Source organism: Argiope bruennichi, chromosome 11 (assembly GCF_947563725.1).
Source record: "Argiope bruennichi chromosome 11, qqArgBrue1.1, whole genome shotgun sequence".
In the NCBI taxonomy this organism is placed as follows: Eukaryota; Metazoa; Arthropoda; class Arachnida; order Araneae; family Araneidae; genus Argiope; species Argiope bruennichi.
This window is the reverse complement of record NC_079161.1, coordinates 64,955,366-64,978,777: the sequence shown is the minus strand read 5'-3', so window position 1 is coordinate 64,978,777 and position 23,412 is coordinate 64,955,366. Positions and strand designations below refer to the sequence as shown.

At 26.6% G+C, this 23,412-nt stretch overlaps 1 protein-coding gene across 2 annotated transcripts; it reads right to left on the bottom strand.

Annotated features, from left to right (window-relative positions):
- Positions 1-325: 325 nt before the first annotated feature.
- On the bottom strand, positions 326-19,907 carry LOC129957180 (T-complex protein 11-like protein 1). 2 transcript variants are annotated; one of them, XM_056069374.1, is made up of 10 exons: positions 19,672-19,907; positions 13,900-14,039; positions 11,707-11,848; positions 10,081-10,201; positions 8,392-8,612; positions 6,411-6,547; positions 5,869-6,035; positions 3,668-3,852; positions 1,960-2,132; positions 326-870 (listed from the first exon to the last, which is right to left on the bottom strand). In XM_056069374.1, the coding sequence occupies exons 2-10, from the start codon at positions 14,036-14,038 to the stop codon at positions 677-679; spliced, it is 1,479 nt and encodes a 492-aa protein (XP_055925349.1). In that variant the 5' UTR covers position 14,039; positions 19,672-19,907; the 3' UTR covers positions 326-676. The 2 variants fall into 2 exon arrangements, with proteins under 2 accessions (XP_055925349.1, XP_055925348.1); XM_056069373.1 differs by having other exon boundaries at positions 1,960-2,135; positions 19,672-19,906.
- Between the last annotated feature and the right edge of the window lie 3,505 nt (positions 19,908-23,412).

Sequence of the window (23,412 nt, the reverse complement as noted above, 5' to 3'; positions counted from 1 at the left end):
ACAGACAGATTAGAATTAATCATGCAGAATATGTCATGCTATAAATATACTGATATATAATAACTTCTTTTTATTTTCGAAACTAGCAACTGCAATCCCCAAAAAATATATCTTAAAACTCTCCCCTTCCCTCCTGCTTCTGATTTCTACTGCTTTTCATGGACGAATTCATTATAGTGTTTTCTGTTTCAAAATTGTATTTTAATTTTAATAACAATGAAAATATATTTTTTATCATGATCCTATAATGCCAAAAAATCAGAACTGTTTTAAAAATGGAATTTCTGGATGTACTTCCACTCTATGATGAAGATAAAAGAGATGCTTCAACTTTATAAATAATTTTATTTATTAAAAAGCATTTGATAATACAACAACATTAAAAAGTCACATAACTAAATCATTAAAAGTCACAAATGAACTTAAGTCACATTATAACATATTTTATTTTGGGTTACTTTTTTTCAAAAAATCCCCACTGTCTACACAAGTTTTTATATAATCACAATAATGCTATTAGAAAAATAAGTAGTTTGAATTGGATCTATATGGAAAACTTGTTTAAAATGTGGTTCAAATGAATATATCATTTAGAAAGGACTAAATATGATTAATGTGCCTTTTCACCAGAGTTAAATAAAAATATAATAAAAAAAACAAATGCTTTTGATTATGGCTATTTCTTTGATTTTGCTTCATTGATAATAGTATTATAATATTCCTCAAAGACAGCCTGATTGTGTTTGATTAGTGATAGAAATTGGCCTGCAAAAACTGACAACTCATTTTGGAGAGATGACAATCCAGGTGGAATTTTCAGGTTGGATGATGTGTGTAAAGCAAGTTCCAGGAATTCTAACACACGTTTCACTGAAAGATAATAAGGAATAATATAATAAGAATTTAACTAATACTAACTTTTCAAATTGTTTACATCTATCAAGATATTAAATTTTTTCTTATATCATGTTATTTCAATAAAAGAGCAAAAACTATTTAATTTTGTTCATTAAATAATTGATTTAAATATTTTAACACAATACAATTTAAATAATTTATCTAAAAATTGTTATATTTATTGAAATATTAAATAAGTTACCAGCATACAATTTGCTTTCTTATTAACTTAGTACAATTGTTAATCATCTAAAATGTATATAATTTGCTGGATAAGTACAAATACAAAGCAAACTCCATTCTAAAGATTTTTTTAGATATTAATTTACATAGACAACTAAATCTATCTGGTTTAATAATAACTGGCAAACTCAAGAAATTCAATAATTTGCGCATGAAACAATAAAAATATTCTATATTTACAAATATTTACTAGTTCTATTAGAATCAATATGAGTATTCAATAGGTGAAATATGGTACAATTTTATTATTTATTATGAATATTTTGACATGAATATTTACCTTTTATGAATATTTTTTAAATTGACTTTTTTTTCCGTTTATTATCAGATTGTTAACTGAATAAAAAAAGGTAATAAATAGTTTAATAATCACTGATAAAGCATAAATGTAAATAATTCTAATTAAAGTTATGGCAATCTCTTGCTCTATTTTTAATTGCGATTCATACCATGAAAGAAATACAACATAGTTAAATATTCAAAGCTATTCATTCTGTTATTACATATATAAATGATAATAAAAACATCATTATTGAAAAAAATCAGAATAAATTTTAAAGCTTTGTTTTATTTATATTCTCTTTTATAATTTCATATAAATATTTATAAATCTAAAATTACCCACAGTTTTCAAAACCTACAAATAACCTATGAATATAGATATGTCTAACTTCTTTTGTGGAAGATTTACAGATTTCTTGTTCAAGTGCAGTGGTTAGTATAGTCACTTCAAAACAATACAATAATGGAAATAATGTTTAATCTATAAGGAAATTTAAAAATGTGTAACAGGAAATACATTTGAAAAGGCAAACTTACTAATGAGTTGACGGACATTATGATCTTCAGATGCTGTTTTTTTAATCATTGCAATCAAAGATGATTCATTTTCCTTGTCTAAAACAGTATATCCATGTTTATCCAAACATTCATTGACTTCTTTAGCTACCTGAAGGCCAACCGTTTCCATTTTAGCTTCAAAATCGTTTTGGCTACTGAATAAAAAAAAGTTCAAAGTTATCAAGTATTTTTAATAAAATTTTAATGCAGTGGTAAATGTTTTCATTTCATAATCTTATTGATACAAAAATGAAATGTTCAAAACAAATGCCAAAATAGTTTCAAAGAACATAATAACTTCAGTTTTCCTAATTAGGATCTGACAAGATATGGAAAACTAAATGTTTGAATAATTAGATAATTGGAAAAAAAAAGATTATAAGAGAAAAAAATTCAAATTGGTTATAATTATATGAGCATAAAATGTTCACAATGCTTTTCAAAATATCGAACAATACTCATTATAGTGGAGATATTGCATATTTTATGCTAATAGAGATTGTATCAATTTAATGATTACAAAAATAATGAGGCTTGCTTATCATACATATATACTGTATTAATAAATTGCACTTTATTTGCTTTTACTTATAATTATTTTAGGTAAAAACCAATAGAAAAATCAAACAAAAACTCATCGTTTTTCTTTCTAAGTAAATTGATTAAATAGAGGAAGGGTAATAAGAATTCTTCTGTGATTTCTAAATATTTAAAAAAAAAAATTTTGAAATAAATCTGGCAAAAAATCAAAAATATACTTCAGAATCCGTGAACTGTTATTTTTTTCACATTTAATAACAATACACAACATGCAAATATATTATTTATTTCAATTACTTATGTAAAGAAGTTTTAAAATTAAATTTTGAAGAGTTCAATCATTATGGTTATTAAAACTTATTTCTAAATAAAATTTAAAAAAAAACTATTTTATAATATTCATCAGTAAAACTAAATCTAAAGACATTAAATTAATTGTAACTTTATCAACAAATGAATTTAAAATTTAGAAATCGTTTCTTAAGATACAGAACTGTATCAGAAAACTCTTAAATAATTGCAAAAAATTTTTAAAAATCGGTTTTAAAATTCAGTTATAGAAAAAAAATATGCTGATTTTGTTAATTTCTATGCTACTGTATATATTTCTACGTTACTATAAAAAATAATTCATAAAATTTTGAAAAAGCAAATTTATAATATTATAGGATTTTTATTACTTTTTATTCGTGAATTAAAACAATTAAATTCATTTTGTAATTTTTTTTTTCACTAAGCCACTTTTATCAAATAAATTCATCCTGTAATAAAAGAAATTCCACAAGAACTAACATAATTTCAGCAGCTTTCATTAGTGCCTTAGTATACTAGTAAAATCTAGACTTTGCTAAATAATTCAACAAATTTAAGAGTTTAAAGCTGATTTCCATGAATGTAGCAAAAAAGTTAATATTTATAAAGTTTGTAACAATACAGAAATGTTTGAATTCTAATTATTATCACTGGAAAAATTTATTTAAAAATATAATTTGATAATTAGGAAAACTGCTGTAGTACATTAGTGATTTCCCAATAAATACAATTTTAATAATTAAAACAAAATGTAAAAAATTATTTAAACATTAATACAAGAATGATAAATAGTAACTTTTAACGCAACTCTAAGTTTTATTTTCTAAATACCCACCTGCATTGGGGGGCATCAGCCAATAGAATCTGCACATGACTCTTCAATGTATTTTTGAAATCAGTGATCCCCTGAATGGCTGGTCCCACAGTGGAATAAGTTACGAGTATCACAGTAGCAGTGAGAACCATCACAGTTAAATCATCCCTGAGTGTAATAAAACGTTCATGATCTAAATGCAAAGTCTGGAAAGATACAGAACAGGTATAAGTTCTGTGCATTCTGGTCAACAGATTTTAATTGAATGGCATTTAAAATATACATACATGATAAATTCTTTCATTAAATGCAATCATAGAGAATAAACATTAAAACAATTTCCAGATCTAAAAGTCTACAAAGTAATACTACAAGGATGGGATGAAATGTTTCTGGCCTGAATTAGAAGCGGATCTCCTGGAGTTATTTTGACTAAGGCACTTCAAAGTGCCATCTTTGTTTAATACTTCTTGTGTTTTTCAAAAGATTTGTGTTTGTGTTTTTTTTATACCATGCTGTTTTTAAATTTTCTTCTTTTGTTTTTAGCTGAGTGTGGAGAAAACTGAAATGTGAGCTGTGATAAAATATTTTTTTTATAAAAAACTTATCTCCAACGGATATTAAAATTGAGCAAGATACTACACTGAGGGAAATCTGTTTCTTCATTTACAACTGTTAAAACATGGGTTGCAGATTTTAAATGTGGTCATACAAGTAGTCTGGATGGGAGCATTCTGGAAGACAACAATCAGCCGCTACTGATGAAATCATTGAAAAGTTCACAAAAATATTATAATTGATCACAGATGGAAATTGACAAAGGTTGCTGAGTTGTTGGTATATCCTAAGAATGAATACATCAAATTTCAACCGATATTGCGGGTATGAGAAAGTTGTCAGTAATATGAGTGCCACGTTTGCTGACCTTGGATCAAAAACTGAAGTTCATGACGATATTGGAACAATGTTTGGAGCTGTATAATTCAAATCCAGCTGATTTTTTGTGGCACTTCCTTACTATGGATGAAACATTGATCCATCGCTACACTCCACAGGCCAGGCAGCAGTCAAAACAGTGAACAGCAAAAGATAAGTCAGTACCAAAAAAAAAAAAAAAAACATGTGTATCTGCTAAAAAGGTTATGGCAACAGTTTTTTGGGATGCTAAGGGAATTTTATAATCAGATTATCCAGAAAAAGGCAGGATCACCAATGGTGAATATTATGCTAATCTTCTGGATAAATTACATTCCAAAATCAAAGAAAAAATACCAGGTTTGGGCAAGAAAGTTCTGTTTCACTAGACAATGCTTCCGTCCACAAGGCTGTCTTTGTGATGGCAAACTTTATGAACTGAAGTTTGAAATTCTTCCTCACGCAACCTATTCTCCAGATATGGCCCCCCTCGGACTACAGTCCTCTTCCCCAACCTGAAAAATTTCTGGCTGGAAGAAAATTCTGTTCTGACACCAAAGTCATCACCTATTTTGAGGCCTTAGATGAAAACTCTTGCAGAGAGGGGATCCAAGCATTTTGGAGAAAGTGTATAACTTTGGAAGGAGACTATGTTGAAAAATAATGCAACCATTAAACAGATTTTTTTTTTCCCTTGTTAGGTCAAAAAACTTTTTCAACCCATCCTTGTAAACATTCTACAGTAAAGCCTTGCTTAAAGAGCACCTCGCATAATCATTGATTTCCATAATGAACAAAACAAAATGAAAAAAAATTATTTGCTTAGTGACTGATGTTTTGCAGAATGAATGACAAGGAGACATAATGAGATCACTTGCTAGATTTGTCTATATCAATATGTGTTGAGGGCTTGCTTCATAGAAGCATTATATCAGCATGGAAGAAATATTAGCTAGTGTTATCAAACAAGAATGCAAGGGCAAGTGCCTGTTGAACTTTAATGGATGAAATTATATCTCTGGCCTAGATTATGGGTCTAAAGATGGTTTCAATGACATCAATGAGCTGGTGGAAAAACTTAATTAGTACTACCAAAGAACTTATGGGTCTGCGTTCAGTGCGCTATTCTGTAACAGTACTTTTTAAACTTTCATTTTTAAAATTAAAAAAAAATTGTTTGACATGTAAAGATAAATTTTACAAACATTTTCAATTATTACCAAACTTAAATGATTATTCTGTTATGTTTTCTAGATTTTATAAACATATAATCCTACACTGAAACAAAATGAAATAAATTTATTTACTTCTGGAAAATATTCTGCTTTCTTCCACCTCAGGATTTTTAAATATGCTCTCCTGAGAATGAGTGAATTTGGAGGATCTCCCTCACTGTAAGTTTCCATGACTTCATTGTATACGTTCTGTAACCATAGACGAGTAAATTTCAAGCCATCAACAGGTGGGGTTAAGCCTTGACAGAATTAACATTTCAACAAAAATTAATATACATAAATCAAAACACAGGATATTTACAATGTTGGGAAATATTTTGCAATATCTTTTAAAATATAACTATTATTTTATAAAGTTGCCATTGAATTACTTTTATAATAATTTAACAAATCAATGGCAAATACCATTTACTATGCAAATATTTAGTTTCAAAATTTTAATCTATGAGATTAACAATGAAATTTAAAATAATAATTTGATATCTGCATAGAAAAAAAATTCTGAAGAAAAGACAAAAGAAATTTTCCAGTTTAACTGCTATGAAGATTAAAACGCTTTCCTAGGCAATAGTGCATTAAAAAATGAACAAAATTTATGATAATGCAGAACAAACCTTCCAAGGACTGGAGTATTTCTTTGAATTTTCCCTGCTCATATTCGATGGAGTGTTGCTGTATGTGTGGCCTCATGCGGGAAATGGTGAAATTCACCATATCCATCTTCATCAAGTCCAGTGTCCCCAAAATTCCTCTAAAAATCATTATTAGGAAATTATAAGAAGCAAAACAGATTTACTTGAATCGATTAGAGATATATCTAAAATATTAAATAAATTTTAAATATGAACAACCTTAACTAATTTTAAATAACTTGAAAAAACTAAATACAAAATTCAAAAAAAGAGTTTGAAGATAGAAAATATTTTTTGAATAAAGAGAAAGAGGGTTTCAAATTTTATAAAATGCTAGTTGCCTTTAACAACCAGCCTGATTAATCGGAGATACTGGTTATACTTAATTTCAATTAGATTGCTTACACATAATTTCATGCCCATGATTCCCTCAAATTTTCAGCCTATAAAGCGGTGTTATTTTAATTGTTTTGGATATGATCCTATTTATTGCATATGTAAACTTTTCTAATGGAGCCTAGTTCCATGACGTCACAACATTATTAGAAGCATAAATTTCTATTTCATCTACTTTTAAATTTAGTAGTAACTGCACTTTTTATTCATCCTGTAAATTACAAAAATTAAATAGATCCCTTCCTTGCCTTTCCACAAGGAAGAAAATCATGCAATCAAATATTTGATAAAACAATGAAAACAACATCAGTTTCATTCACAACAATGAAAATATTCTGTGAAATGTATTTAAAAATATGCTTACAAATTAATTAAATCCAATTAAATAATCTTAAAGCAACTAAACTATCATCACAGATAAGATAATTTTTTGGGACTATAAATCAATGTAAAAAATTTTGTGCAGGAATATTTTAGGAAGTTATTGCAAAAATCATAAAAATCTAGATAAATTTTTATTTAATTCAAATTTTAAAAATTGCACCAAAGTATATACATTCTCATCCTCCATAGACTATATATGTATGAAATTTGCTAGCTAAAAATTAAATGATCTGGCCTCTGCAGCACCAATGTACATATTCATCTTTATAATAAGTACAGATATTAATAGAATTATCTGAATAACTGAATACTCAATCTTCACAATGTACAGGATATTTCTGCCTTTTGTTTACTTCTTTTTAAAAATTTCAAATTTGCTAAATTTGGCAAAGGGGGGATAAATTAATAAGGATTGCTTTTTTACACCAAAATCATATGAAACTCGTTTATGTATTATTAAGAATGTGTAGTGAGTTTAATATTGCTTGGTTAATGAGACTTTTTAAAAAAAAAATTATATGAGGAGTAGTTTAAGAGAAACATTATTAATTTAAATACTGCTCAATTGACAAAGACAATATAAGCTTTAGCTCATCTCTCATCTTCCACACTAATGATAGGATGATTGATCCATAATGAATATAACAAACTGAACCTCCATACATGGGGAATGTTTTGAGGACTAGGGTGTGAAAACACTTTAGTAAAAACTGAAGGATATGAACTGTTCTTTTATAAATCTATTATATAGCATCAAAATAAATCATATCTATTTTATATTGTTGTATATCTATCATATTCAAAGAATGCTTCCATTAAGCTACTAATCTGGAGCAATATAAGGTGAAAGATTTTATTTTTAGAAACTTAGTTTCTCAAATTTCATTGTTAGAACCGATTTAATTCGGTAATTTAGAGGGGGGAAAATCTTACTTACATTTCTCATTTATTTTATTTAGCAAAAATTCTTTTAAGAATTTTTTATTTTATTTTTTTTTTTTTTTAGCAGCTCTGAATTATTCATCTCTCTCTATATATATATTAATACAGCATGAAAAAACCAATTATATCATAACATTTATATGCTTTTTTATTAATTAACACATCTATATAATATATTCCAAACTAATTTGAGAATAAAAATTTTCTTAGAATACAGATTCCGCTTTTATCTCAATCTTACTTATATAATGGGACAACTTCTGTTAACTGTCGGAGTTCCTTTATCTTAGCATCTCTAGCAGGAGCACAAATTCTGGCCATAGTGGAAATGATGAATTGTGCATAGCTCAACACATCAATAATGCCTTTCTCAGCTTGCTGTTCAATTAGGTCTAAATCAAGAACCTCATTTATCTCATTCTTTAAACGTGTATTGTGTGGAAGAAGTAACCAAATAAGAATCTGAAATAATTAAAGACAATATATTACCTAATGATTTTATTCCAGTTTCAGAGAATAAATGCAGTGATACAGAATGCACAGATATATAGAATGTATAGGATGGTGTATTAACCAAATTGTATATTGTTAAGCAAATTATTATATTGCTGATCAAATATAATCATAATTCCAGATCTGCTTTTATAAATATGAGAATTTACAGATATTTGAGATAGACACAATTTGACAAATTCTGTTTCAAAACAAATGTGATCACAAACAGAGACTCATTCTGTCACAAGAGTGCATGATAAAATTAAATAATGGTGGAGTATCATGTAGGTCAAGCTACAAAAATCTCAGACGGATGTAATCTGTCATCCATAGCAGGAAATTAACCAACCATCATGATTATTGCATTACAAGAAAACCAAGAAATGTTTACTTATATTGCAACATTTCATCTTCATGCTTGAGGTATATCACCTCATTCTTATCCTTAGCAATTCAGAAAAAATACATTATTCAAATATTACATAAATTTGGAGCTTTTGAGCCTATGTTAAATTCAAGTAAGAAGTCAGTCTATTGGTAAAAATATTAGAGAATTTATTGAATAGTTGGATTATTTATGAAAATTCCTTTCATTCCATGAACTATTCTTCTCCTTATTTCAAACACTTGTTAATATGAATTTCAAATTTTTCTGCACCTTGAAAAGTTAGGTAAAAAGTTTCAAATGTCATTAAAATACTTTGTTAAACATATAGAACTTTCATAATTTCCAGAACTTAATTCCATCTTCAATAAGATAAATTAAATTTAGTAATATATGTTAATAGTTAAAAAGACAAAAAAATTATAAAATAGAGTAGAAAAGAATTTTGTAAAATAGCATAACCAAATTTAAATTAACTTTTAATAAATTTCAAAAATACATACTTCTTTTGTTCAATGAAAAGTTTGAAAATTTTACCATATAAGTAGAGGTATAATATAACATCAAGATCTTTGGAAAAGATAAAACCAAATTCAATAACAATATAGAATTTGTAGGTCATACATTTAAAATCGAAATTCTAAAATTTTTATTTCCTTAAAATACATCAAACTTGTTAATTATTCAAATTGTTGTCAAATTCATAGACCATAAAAAAAATTACTCTAAATTATTCAAATCTACTTCTGACTTTTGTTTAATATATTATAATATACAATATAGAAATTTTTCATGCTTACAAAGCCTATTAAACATTTTATTAAAAATAAATAAATGTAGGAATAACTTATTATTTATTTGGTGTAGATGTCAATTGTGTTTCAAAACAGGAATAAAAATTATTCATTGATTAAAAAATACTTTTTTATTATAAAACATTTTACCAAAAAAATGTTCAGGAAAAAACTTCAAGTTTGAAAATGAAGCTAATAATTACTGATTACTCAATTCTTTTAAACAAAAAGAAACAAAATAAAATTAGATATTTACCTCTTTAATTTCTTTCAATAAAACCATAGCTTGTGTGTACTCAGGCGGGTCACTAGACAACTGCTCTGTAAGAAGATCCCAGAAGGCCTTATGAAAGATCTCTGTGACTTTTTCTTCTAAACTGTTGAAACAGAATTTCTTTAACACACAAAATCACTCTTTCATAACATTTTGAAAGTGGTAAATTTAAAAAATAATAATAATAAAATAAACATGATCCAGACAGTTTTTAACATTATGTAATCTTGCATATTGATAAAAAAGTATATTTTCATTAAGGATGTGTGAGAAAATGATATGCAAGTATAAGTATGGCATGTGAGTGATTTGAACATTTTTTTTTTTTTTTTTTGATAGAATTAGAAAACGTTAACCATACATGAATGATGTATCAATTACTTTGAAGAAGAATGTCATAATAAAAAAAATAAAAGGAATTTTATAGAAATATTTTAAGTTAACTTATTTCTGTAAGATAACTGGGTCAATTATTGCACAGCAAAATTGCCTCAGCTACTCTTTCCAATGTTAAATATGGAAGATAATTTGTGACACTATGGTCTTGAAAAAATGCAAATAATGAAGGAAAAAAAAATGCATTGTGGCATTTTTTTCCCAACTAATATATAGTTTGAAGGTATAGAAATATTTCCAAGGAATTGCAATCATTTAAGTCCAATAAATTTTTACTTTATGATTTTACATATTTTTTAAAGTGACCAAAAATTAATTTAGAAACTTCAAATGGTATTTGAGGCTGTCTGAGTCATTTTTAAAAAAACACAGCATGCATATACTTCATGAAATCACTGATCTCAGCTAATTCAGGATGGAATTCAGGATTTTTGTTTTTAACTCTCAAACTTGCTTCTCATCTATATAAAAATTCTCAGCGGCAATGTAGTTTAGAATTTTCCACAAATATTATTATTTGTAGTCTGAAATTTAACATATAATAATTTATATTCTTTCTCATCTTTCAAATAAAAAGATAAAATATCACAGAAAATAAGATTAACACAAATACAACAGCTTGTAAACAAGGTAGAAATGAATGAGAAAAAATGTGCTAGCTTCAAATATGATTACCAAAGTAAAAACTAATGGCATCTGACATTTTACTTTATAGCAACTTGATGGGAAAATATTCCACCAATTTACATGTTTAGCAATATTTTCACCTCCATAGCTATATTAGAATGTCACAGGATTTTTTAAATTTTTTATTTTGTTTTATAAACAGGTTTTGAATTGTGGACAAATTTTTTAAAAAATGCGCATGCACTCTCTTTTAGCATGATCTATATACAAAAATATAGGGTAATTTCAGGTTTATAAAACTAGACATAGTTTCAAAACACCAGAATAAGATTATTTTATTTAATAAGTGTTTTGGCTATTATCAATTTAACAAAAAAAAACTATTTATTCTTAATTTTTATTTAATTTTATTCAATTAAAATCTTTTGAATATATATTAGTTGCCATAAGAAAGGTGCACTAGATATAAAAAAATACCCTTTGTCTTTCATAACAATATCATCTATTAATGCTTGCCAAACAATGCTTGATTTATTTAAATTCTTAATTAGTCATTTCAATAAATTATATAAATTCAAACGGTACCTGGATTTTGGAACATTTTGCTGCAATTTAAAGTCTTTATTAACAGCAATCTCATGAGCTAGAGCCATGTTGAATCCAGATTTTGAAACATCTTCCGCAGCTTTTAATAGTTGTTCAAGAGAGATAAAGGATGGAGGTGATGCTAAAAATGAAATAAATATATATGTTAAAATTCAAATTGAAATTCTTATCAAACACACATGATATTTTTAAAATTAAACTTAAAGCAGCAGAACTGCTTAAATATTTTCATAATCCATTATCAAATTACATACGATTCAAAAGATTCTCTATCAAAAATAGAATGAGTTAAGTAGATTAAATCAAGTGCAAAATGCATTTTCTTTGCACTGAAATTTATTTTCATCACAAGATAACTATTTTATTTCATTCTTGTTATCAATAAAGAAATTAAAAGAATTTTCAAGAAATACTTGAAATTTCCATCATTAAAATTCAATATGATAGTTATTAAAAAATATTAAAAATTGTTTCTAGAATTATGAGCACTATTTTTTCTTTTCTAATTAATTTTTGTATATTATTAATAGAGTTTTCACTCTCTTCTTCAAATATATATGAAAAATAAACCTGCTTTCTGTTACTTTAAAATAAGAACCAAGTAATAATGATCACTGAGGATGGGGAGGGGGGAATGCCTAACTGATAAACTGATTCACTGTGTAATGATTCACTGATTTGCAAAGTAATTGATTCACTGTGACTTTTAAAATAAAACTTTTGCAGCATTTTACATTCCTACAAAAAATAGCTATTTGCCCTTAATTTATTTTCATACTTCAATTAATTTAATTTCATATTAATTTATTTTCACATAAGAAATGAATGCCTTAAAGAATTATTTCCACAATCTTCAATATCCCAGAAATCTTAAAAAATTATTATCTCTTCCTTCAACAAAATCTAGCACTCTTGATTCTTTGATAATATTTTACTGTATTATGGAAATAAAATTTAATCACATGGATTCTGCAACTATACTATCTTTTCATAAAAATAGTGATTTATGAGAATCTTAAATAAATAATCAGAAAAGTTCTTTTTTTTCATGAATTGCCATTTTATTTTTTTAATAATTAAAAATTTATGTAATATTGATAAAATGGAATGTCTTTCAAAGCACCAAAATTGTCATTTTAATTTATACTCCACTATACTAGCATAAATGTAGAATATTGCTTCATATCTTTGTTGCAGAGTAGGATTCATTATTATAAGATTTTCCATATCAAATTTCAACATTTTCAAAGAACATGAGTGGATTAATTTTCTCAAAATCAATCATCAGATTTGTTCCCGTAGAATGTCTAAGAAATATGAAATATTGAAAAGTAAAAATAAGTAACTTATTTTGCAGAATTGTTCAATCCCTGAATTTCAAAAATAAACCTAGAATATTTTAAAATCACATTTGCGACTAAAAAAAATTATTTATTGCACAAGATGATAAACAGAGATTTTTTTATAACCCTAGCTTTTAATAGAATATGTTAAACAATGTAATTTAAAAATCCATTACAGTTTTATATGAGGAAAACAACTTGATCATACATAAATAATAAACATAATTTTTACAACATTTTTTCTAAATAAGAATATGCATGTTGGAGACTTTTACATGGATTTTTTTAAAAAAACTTTAACAGAATTTCCAATGTAAAATACATAAAAGGAATCCTCTAATATTTCAATTCAAAGAAAAATATTAATCAAATTATAACTAAAGATATCAATACTTAATTTTTATAAGTATTAATAATATAACTTTCCTAAGTAAATTGGTGATTTTGCTCCTTCATATGCATATATTTTAATGAAAGATTCTTAGTTTGTTTTGAGAGAAAATTCTGCTTAAAATTAGTACATTCTTACCAAAAGTGTAGTGCCTGCAGTAGAGGGATATAGCCACCCTGCATACCAGTTTTAAGGGCCATCAAAGAGATAAAAGTTGGTGTGTATATGAAATTTTAAAAAAATGTAATGAAAAAGCAAAAAACATGTACTGGGTGCAGTTTGCATTTGCAAGGCCACTGATAATAAGACTGAAAAAATCATAATATAACACAGGTGTTGCCTATCTCCATTAGGCCACAGATCCTTGTAAAGCCCTTATTAAAAATGTAAATACGAAATCAAAAAGCATCAGAATATATCGAACAAAATGGAACTTGCCTGGCACAGATGAAGGAAACATAACAGCAGCTCCTAAAATAGGAGATCTCCCACCACTACTGCAAGGAATATCTCTTGGCTTGGAAGGTTGCTGGGAGTTAGATGATTCTCCTGTCTCTTTATCCCTGTCTTCATCCATGCTATGAAAATATGAATGTGCAGTAATCACAATAGTACATTTTACATAGTTGCAAGCAGTTTGTTCTAATTCTTTATATGATAGAAGTAATTCCATAGAAATCAAACTAAAGAACAACTAGATTAAGGAGAACACAAAATTAGAAGTTCATTTTTTTAATACATCATAATACTTATTGTATACTACAAAATGTATTAAATTTCATAAGAAATCATGCAATACATAATTATAACATTACAAAATATAATTCATTATCCTATTACTTATACCCCATTGAGGTCATTAAAATTTGTATGCAGTGGCTTCTTCTTCACCCGAAATCTTTTCTCTGAAGTGGAGGTTGACCTCTTACAAGCTAGCAGTTTCAGATGGAAAGTGGCCATCACTTGCCCATCTGAAAATGCCAGCCTATAAGAGGAACTGAACCGGTACAATGCCAGATAACTCAGAGTCTACAATATTCTCACTTTTAAAGTCAGATTTTATATTGCATAAATCAGAAGAGTTGTGTTAGCAAAATCTTGCAAGATTTTTTTCCATTTAGATGAATAATGTATTTAAATAAATATTAAAAAAATATCTCATATAAGCAAATAAAATAAATTTTTCACATATATATTTTAAAGCCCTTGATCATGCTATTTATTATTTAAGAATGCAGGAAGTGATTAAAATAAGTATTTTTTTTAACTAAAATTGCTGCAAGCGATTTTTTTAAACTTTCTCAAATATTCTTTAATAAAAATGTAATCTCCACCTCCCATCAATTGTTTTCAAAATCAGAAAGTTATGCAAGATATTCAACTTTCATGTATAGTGACATAATTTAGTATATTTCATGCTTCGTAATATGATAAAATAAAAACTCAGTACACATTTTTGAAACTTTACCTTCAATTGACTGGGACTAAAATGTAATACAGACATACAATGTTTGTCAGAAAACTACATACTAAGTATCACTTATCCAGAATAATCAATTTTAGAATTATTGTGTTTACATACATATGAATTTATCAAAAGATAGCCAATGAAATATAAAATTTGATACAAATGTAGATAATGTTTATAGGTTCTTTACTTAAGAGAAATTTTGTTTTAAACAATAAAATTTGATCACTTTAAGGCTGATGTGACACTATGATAAAAAAATTGATTGATCCAAAAATTTGAATAAAGAAAATCACAGCCTAAAAATGAGTGCAAGACAATTAAAAAAGTTACAAATGATTATCTTTAATAATAAAGTTTTAGTAAATAATGAATGATTGATCAATAAACAATAAGTAATTTTAATAAATAAAATAATAATCAATATAATTAAAGATTAATAATAATTAATTTAACAATAAACATTTCATACTCTAAATAATTTGTTTAAAAAGACAAATCACAGCATTTTTAATGTAAAATTATATGACTTCAACATAAACAGTACAATTCAAACTAATTAAATCAAAATTAAGAAGAAAAAAATAGTTATGGTATTATATGAACATAATTTTAAAAGACAAAAAAAAAATCTTTATTATTTGCCTTTTAAACTATGTATATAACATAAAAGGGAAATTTTGTGTGCTGTTTTGTCACTAAAATTTCTGTCAAATTTTGTTCATTTAAAAGAAGTTCATCAGTCTGTTTAAGAATAAGAGCATGCAATAACTCTAAAGCATAAAAAGCTGGAAATATAAAATTTAGATATAGATCTAATCAAATTTTGAACTAAATCTGTCAAGGAGTTGATTATTTGTCAATTAGGTTTTTTACTTGCATAAAACCTAATAACTTCAATGTAATTGAGTTAAGTAAATGAAAATTTTCATACCATCTTGTAATTGAAACTGTAGTTCTGCCTCAAATTTTAGTTTTAATTACTCAAAAAAGAAAAGCATCTAAAATGCATAGTCAGTTTTCTTTGCTATACTATGAAGCAGAAAATGTTCATATGCATAATCTGAAACTCATGACATTCATGATTTTGCCCAAGGTCATGCAGGCAAACAGATGGAGATGGAGATAATACTTTTATTAGAGTATGCAAGAATGTCACTCAATCTGGTTTAATAGAATACATTATATAGTTGTAAAGTCTTTTGTAAACTGAAAACCTTAAAATATTATTAATTTATGAACACTAAGAATCAAGAATAGAAGCATATAATTAATGAAAACAATTACATGCAATGATATGAAACAATAGGATATTCGAGGAACCAGAGAAAAATTCAAATTATCACTAAATTTGAATTAAATATATTCAAATTTACTTAAAACTTTTTTGTTAGTAAAACTTGAATAATTGTTATAATCAAATAAGTCTATATAAATAATGCACAAGAATGAAAATGTTTAATGATAATAGAAGCCACTGTAACGATTGCAGCTTACAGCTAAAAGAACAGTAATAGGCAAATACCAGATATTTTAAATAAATTTTGAAATATTTCTTATAAATAATTTTGAAAATAAATGTGTAAAAATGGCAGTCACTTTTATTTATTAAATAATCTGACAACTACTTTCTAATAACTTATGATAAAAATGGATATTTTATCCTCATAAATAGATTTACCTTTAAATTAATTATGATCAGTTGAGACCTAATAAAAGTATGATCAACATTTCAAAACTGAATGATTTTCTTATAGATTACAAGAAAATGAATAAAAAAAACAACAAAAAAGAATTTTAATATGCTACAATGTCGAATTTAATATTATGCAGTACAAGATTTTAATATGATTTTTTTATGGTACTCAGAAGGTAACCATTATCATTAAGTTTAAAAATTATTTTAATTTTCATTACCACACTAACAATATTTTGACAATAAATTACAATTAACATAATGATTAATTAATAAGGATTAATTGATAATAATTATTATATGAATTATGACTAATAATTTGCAGATTTTGGTTTCCTTTTTATATTAACATTTTATTTTTAAAAATTAAAACTACTAAACTTTACTAAAGCTATTTATAATGCAATTCTCAATTCAAAAATCTGTCTAATAAAAAATTAAGTTTATTCGTAATTTAAAAAATGTATATTTATAAATGCATCAATGGTTAATGAGATTATGTCAACCTGCAATCAGATAGCACTACTATAAATTTCGCTTAAAGTGAAAGAATTCCTAAATGAAACTAGAAGTTTACATGAAAGAGTGATCAAGATAGGAAGGATATTCTTGATACTAAATCATTCAAATCTGATTTCTTATGAAAGCAAATGAAACGGAGATACACAACAAAGACACTGATTTCACATAAAAGTCCCTAAATGATGTGTTGTTAATATTTTCCCATCCCATTTATCTTTAATTAAGGAATCATTTAAAAAGAGGCATGGAAAAAATTAATAGAACAAAAGAATTAGCAGAACAATGCATAATGCATAGCAATACACTTTCTTCGGGCTTTCCAGATGCATAAGTGTACAATGTGCGTCATGCATTTAATGATTCTTGTGTTTATAGCTGAGGCTGAACACTCTAAACATTGAAATAAATAAAAAATTACTGCTGAAGCAGTATAAAATGGAAAAAGAATGCTAGTTTAGTTTTGCCATTAACTTTCAGAAATCAACCTCGCTAATATAATTAATGAGTGTGATTCTATAACAAATTAATAAACAAATTTGTAATCCAAGTGTAAATGATATTTGTGATAATGATATGATATTTATTAATCACATGACAATGTTTAATCGTCAAAAAAGAACTGACAAAATATCAAATTTATTGTAATTAAAGCTTAACCCTTAATTGGGGTGGGGTGGTAACTCAGACCGCTAAGGATGGACTTTCAGTCATCCCTATTCTATTTTTAGCTGAATCGACCCGGTAGCTTTTTGTTTTGAGACCTTCACTGAACATTCACTTTGTCAACCAGTTTCAGTGGATGCTTTTTTTAAATATTGCAGTTATTTCTTTACATGCTGTCTGTGAGATTCCATCTTCCTTTTAGTGTTCCAGTATTATACAAGGCTTAGTAGATGGCTCTAAAATTTGGTAATTGAAATAACATCCACTCTACAGTTCCTCATTATGAAGCAGATCTCCAGAGACTTTTAAATGAAGCAGAAAGTGATTTTAATGATGAGGATGATTGTACAGAAAATTTTTTCAATGAAAATCCATAATCGGCTGATTCTGATATGCATGTTTAAATATAATTAATTTTTCTAGTGATAACATATTTTGAAAAATTTTTAAGATATATAAATATACCAAGAGAAATATCTACAGAATTTACAAGCTGATTTTTATACTAGTACTTAACCTGTATGTCTAAAATACCCTGGGAAACTATGTAACGAATGTTTACAAGTTTCTGTGCAGAAATAATGCCGATTTAAAAAAAAAAAAAAAAAAACAGGATCAATTTTACCAATTTCAAATTTTTTAAAATTTTTCATATAATTGTTGAATTTTTCATTATATTGTTCTTTATATACATTTATATACTGGAAAAATAAATATGATTTAAAAAGCAAAAAGTAATATGATTTTTCAAGAATATTATTTGGTGCAGCATGTAATTTGAGAAGAAAATGTATATTCAAATACAATTACTTTTTTCAATGATAATATATTCTGAAAAATTTCTAAAACATATTTATGTATCAAGAAAAATATCTACAGAATATATTGGCTAATTTTCATACTAATACTTTCATCAGAAAATTTAATTTGAATGTAATGAAAATACTGTCTCATAGACTGCACCGTTGCAGTTAAGGGTTAATTACCAAACACTAATAAACATGGCAAGTTATTCTATTAACAATGTTAACCATTGTCATGCAGTTATATATTAGAAATATTTTAGAAGGCCTTGGTTTATAAATTATATGAAAAGCTTAAAAATTATACAAATGTTATGCCTTTTAGGTTTAACTAATATGTTCAATGAAAAAATACCTTATAAAAGTTATGAATACTTATATTCAAAATAAAAATTCATTTATCTGGTATAAAATATAAGTTTCTGAATTTTCTTTTCCAAATGATTTATAACAATTTTCATTATAATCTAAATATAAACTAATAATTACACAGATATTATATTTAATCTTCCAAAACTACAATTACTGAAAAAAAACAACATAATAAAATGAAATAAGCTAATTACAAATTTCTTAAAATAGTGGAAATTCTGAAATAATCAACAAAGATATATTTTAAAAGAAATCTATAAATGGCTGGAAATAGATAATTGTATTGCAATAATGCAAATTTTCTATTCTGATAATGTAACTCTTTTAATAAGAAATTAATCCCCATGAAGCTTACTTTCCAACAAAGCGGGGGGGGGGGCAATATGATCAAACCTTTAAAAAAATAATCAAAACCACAGCGAAACTTCAGTTTAAAAATATATTAAAAATAATAATTTCCAAAGCAATTCATATGAGATAGAAAATTAATCAACATATGCAACTTTTAAATGACATCTTAAAATGAATAAAAGATTTCATTCAATTGAAATAATTGAAACTATTTAATTAAAACTTTCAAAATACAATAAAGAACGTATATTCATAATTACATCCATACACAAAAATGTTACTTAGATAACAAAATAAAAAATACTGAAATCCGTTACAGATGACTCAGAGATTACCTTTCAAATTGCAATTCAGACTATCCCACGTAAAACAAATAAAAACCAAGATAATTTTTGAAAAACTACAGAAATCTTTTAATTCTTTTTAATCTTACTCTCATATTTTAGATAGAATGCATCTATACAATTTTTTTCCCCTTATTCACAATAAAAATTTTATAAAGTTTCCATTTTCGGTATTAAGTTTTCGCAGCAGACCAAAATCACAAGTTGCCAGCTTTAATTTCTCATCTACAAATTCATTGTGTTGCGCAAATGTCATAATAGTTGTAAGGCATGTTTTAATCTTTATCGCTCTATTTCAAAATCTTCACTCCAGGCTGATACTTTGAATTAATTCAAAATTTGAATCCATTCTCGTTTCATTAATGAAATATTTGCTTGAATTGTATGAATTAATATAATAATTATATAATATTGAGGTATTTATCATTCACGGAAGGCATTATTGTTTTGCTTTTAAACACTGACTCATAACGCCCATAAAATTCATGACAGCAGGTCTACCTCCAAAGAAGAATTTATCTCTCCGCAAAGGAGAATTTATCCTTTTTTTTTTTTTTTTTTTTTCTGTGCTCATTTCTTTCTTTAAATTACTTTCATTTCAATTTTATTGCTATTATGTCATTTTTATATTCTCTAAAATGAGACCCTTTGTTTTCGATTCAAAATTCTATAGACTGCATCCCAAAATTTCTATGAATTATGTAAGTAGAAGGTGCAGACCAAAATATTGTACTCAAATTTGGAAATCGAAACAACTGCAGAATTGCTTTCAGGTATTACAGAATAAATGAAATTCTTCTATCATATTGATACAAATCTGTAATATTGCTTCGTTGCACAGTAACTTTTCTATAAGTATGAGACTTTTACAAATATTGTAATGGCTGCTAAATAAATGCCGATACAATGATCCGCATTTTAACAACGAATATGGTGACAAAAATGAAGGAAACAAAATATTTGAGAATCTTGGTGGTAACTCTATTAGAACTCGAATTCCAAGTTTGTCCTAGAACCTTCGATATCCTAAAACGGGACTTATAAATCCCTTTTATGTCCCAGATGAGTAGAAACATTCGTTTATCATACCAACTGCCAAACCAAATAAAGATAAAATGAAAATTTACTGACCTATCTCTTTCACATCCATCTTTTCAAAAAGTTTGAAAGGAAATTGTGCATTATCCAATATTTAATTCTCAACAAATAATAATAATAATAATAAATAAATAAAACGTTTCATAAATGGCTTTCCTCCTTTAAGAAACAATCAATTCGCTGTTTATAGAATTTAAACAGTTCTTTCTAAAACACAGCAAGAAAAGAATTACTTCATTGGTTTGTATATTGAAAGCGCATACGATTCTGTGTATATTGATGCGCTTATATTAAAGTGTCTACAATTTGATATCAATGGTAATATTCAGGAATTCGTTATTATATGTATATATTTTCCATAGCAGAACATTTCAAGTTCATTGAAGAAATATCCTTTCTAGTAATAGAATATTCAGAAAGATAAAAATCTTCATCAAAGCAACGTTTTATCACCAATTCTCTTCGTCTACTACATGCCGGATTTTTCTGAAACGCTTGGTGAAGGTGTGGATTGCTCTATTTTTGCTGACGATATCTTTATTTATTGCTCTCACTCTTCGCTGGATTATATGTTTAAAAAACTAATATATTATAGAAAACGTATCTACAGATGGTACAATTACTGGAAACTTAATATTTTGCCAAAAAAATGTTTTACAGTCGACCTCCCGAAACGAAAACTTCATTATGTGCCTCGGGTCACTTATGCATATTTTCCATTGCCTTGGAAACAAACATTTAAGTTAAAAGTGGGATTAAATTAAAGAACCACTGGACAAAGCTCTTTGAAAAATCAACGCCTTAAAATCTATCGTCTACAAAACATATGCCTTAAGAAGAAAGAATCTTATCAATATCTGCATTAATAGTATATGTAGTTAAATCTTTTTACTGCTGTGCAATTACTAATAATTTTTCTGAAACTCATTTCAAAGCCTGAAATACCATTTAAATAATGTCTCTTTAAATTGCTTTTGGTCTTCCTAAATGGACTCCAAATGTTGTTTTCAAAACTGCTGGCCAAGAAATTATTTCAGATAAAATCAAGAGATTGACGTCTCAATTCTTTTTGAAATAAATTGTAAATGATGCTTCAATGCCTATATGTAATCCAAAATCTAAGTTTGGCATATAATTAATTGATTTAAAAGTTGAAATTTCATTTATTTGCATGCTTCAAGAATTAGACATTTCTATTAACCAAATTTTATTCCTTCCTGATTCTCCCATTTGTCAGAATGAAATTTGCAAAATATCCTTTTCGGAATTCAATTTCCAAAATAAGATACAACCTCTTTCTACCAACAAAATTCTCTTTCAAGAAACTCTCAATAAAGAATTTCAAGATTATTCAGATGCATCTAAATGGCAATTTAGCACTTCTATCGTGGGTCTATCAAACAATTCTTTCGTTATCGAATGCATCACATTAATTCCACCTTTACAGTCGAAGCTTTAGTAATCTCTCTTGCTGTTTATAAGTTCGCAATTCCAAACAAAAATGTTTTGTTGTTAACAGATAGTTTTTCTTTTCTTCAAGCCTTGAAAAATTTATCTATAAAATCGCCATAAAATAATTTAAAAAAAAATTCTAATTAGAACATATCTCAACCAAAAAATTCGTATTGGTATGGACTTCCGGGCATTCAAACATAGCTTAGAATGAAAAGTCGGATTATCTCGCAAAAACGGTCAATACTTTGAGTGGATTTCTGTTATCTCTTATTATCAAAAAATCACACTTCAAAATATGCACCTATTTATCAAACGAGGAAGTACTTTTTTCTACCATCAAAATTCTCTTTCAAGAAACTATCAATAAAAAAATTTCAAGACTAGTCAGATGCATCTAAATAGCAATTTATCACTTCTATCGTGGGCCTAGGAGATATTCCATTTTTTCCCCCTTACCACATGGCTTAAAAATGAAAGAGAAGATACAATAACAGCACGTCTAATTACCATATTCTCGTACACTGTTAAAAGTATTAACTCAACAAAAATAATTTAGAACAAGCTCACTTTCAACCACCAATGAATTTCGTCTCTTAAATATTTAGTCCAAAAAACTGTTTTTCATACGCGTTATCTGTAAATGTTTTACTTCGTTCATTTAATTTTATATATATATTAACACTGGTTCTCTGGCATTAGGGGATGGCAGCCTCTGCTGTTAAAATTAATTAACAGCAACCTAATTTAACCAATTCAATAATAAATAAATAATCAGTCATAGTACACTTCATCCAACTTCAAGTTGTCAGACCAATCAGCTAAAGGTCATCCCTGACCTTTTATGTCCCTCCCCCTTCCATGATTAACACACTTTTCCCCAGTTATTTCCCGGATACTATTTTGCAGTACAAAGAACAATAAAAATTCAAGATGAATATTTCATTTTGATTAAAACTGCTTTGGTAATGACTTTACCTTCATACTATTATTCAAAATGTAATAAAAAATTATGAAATAATATCCAGGTAGCATTAGATATAATACATCTTTGAGACACTACACTATATATTTGTAGTATTTGGGTCATAACTATGAATAAAATATATCTGTATAAAATATCTTACTTAAATAATTGTAGGATATAATCATGAATTTAGATACAGCATCTTTATTTTACTT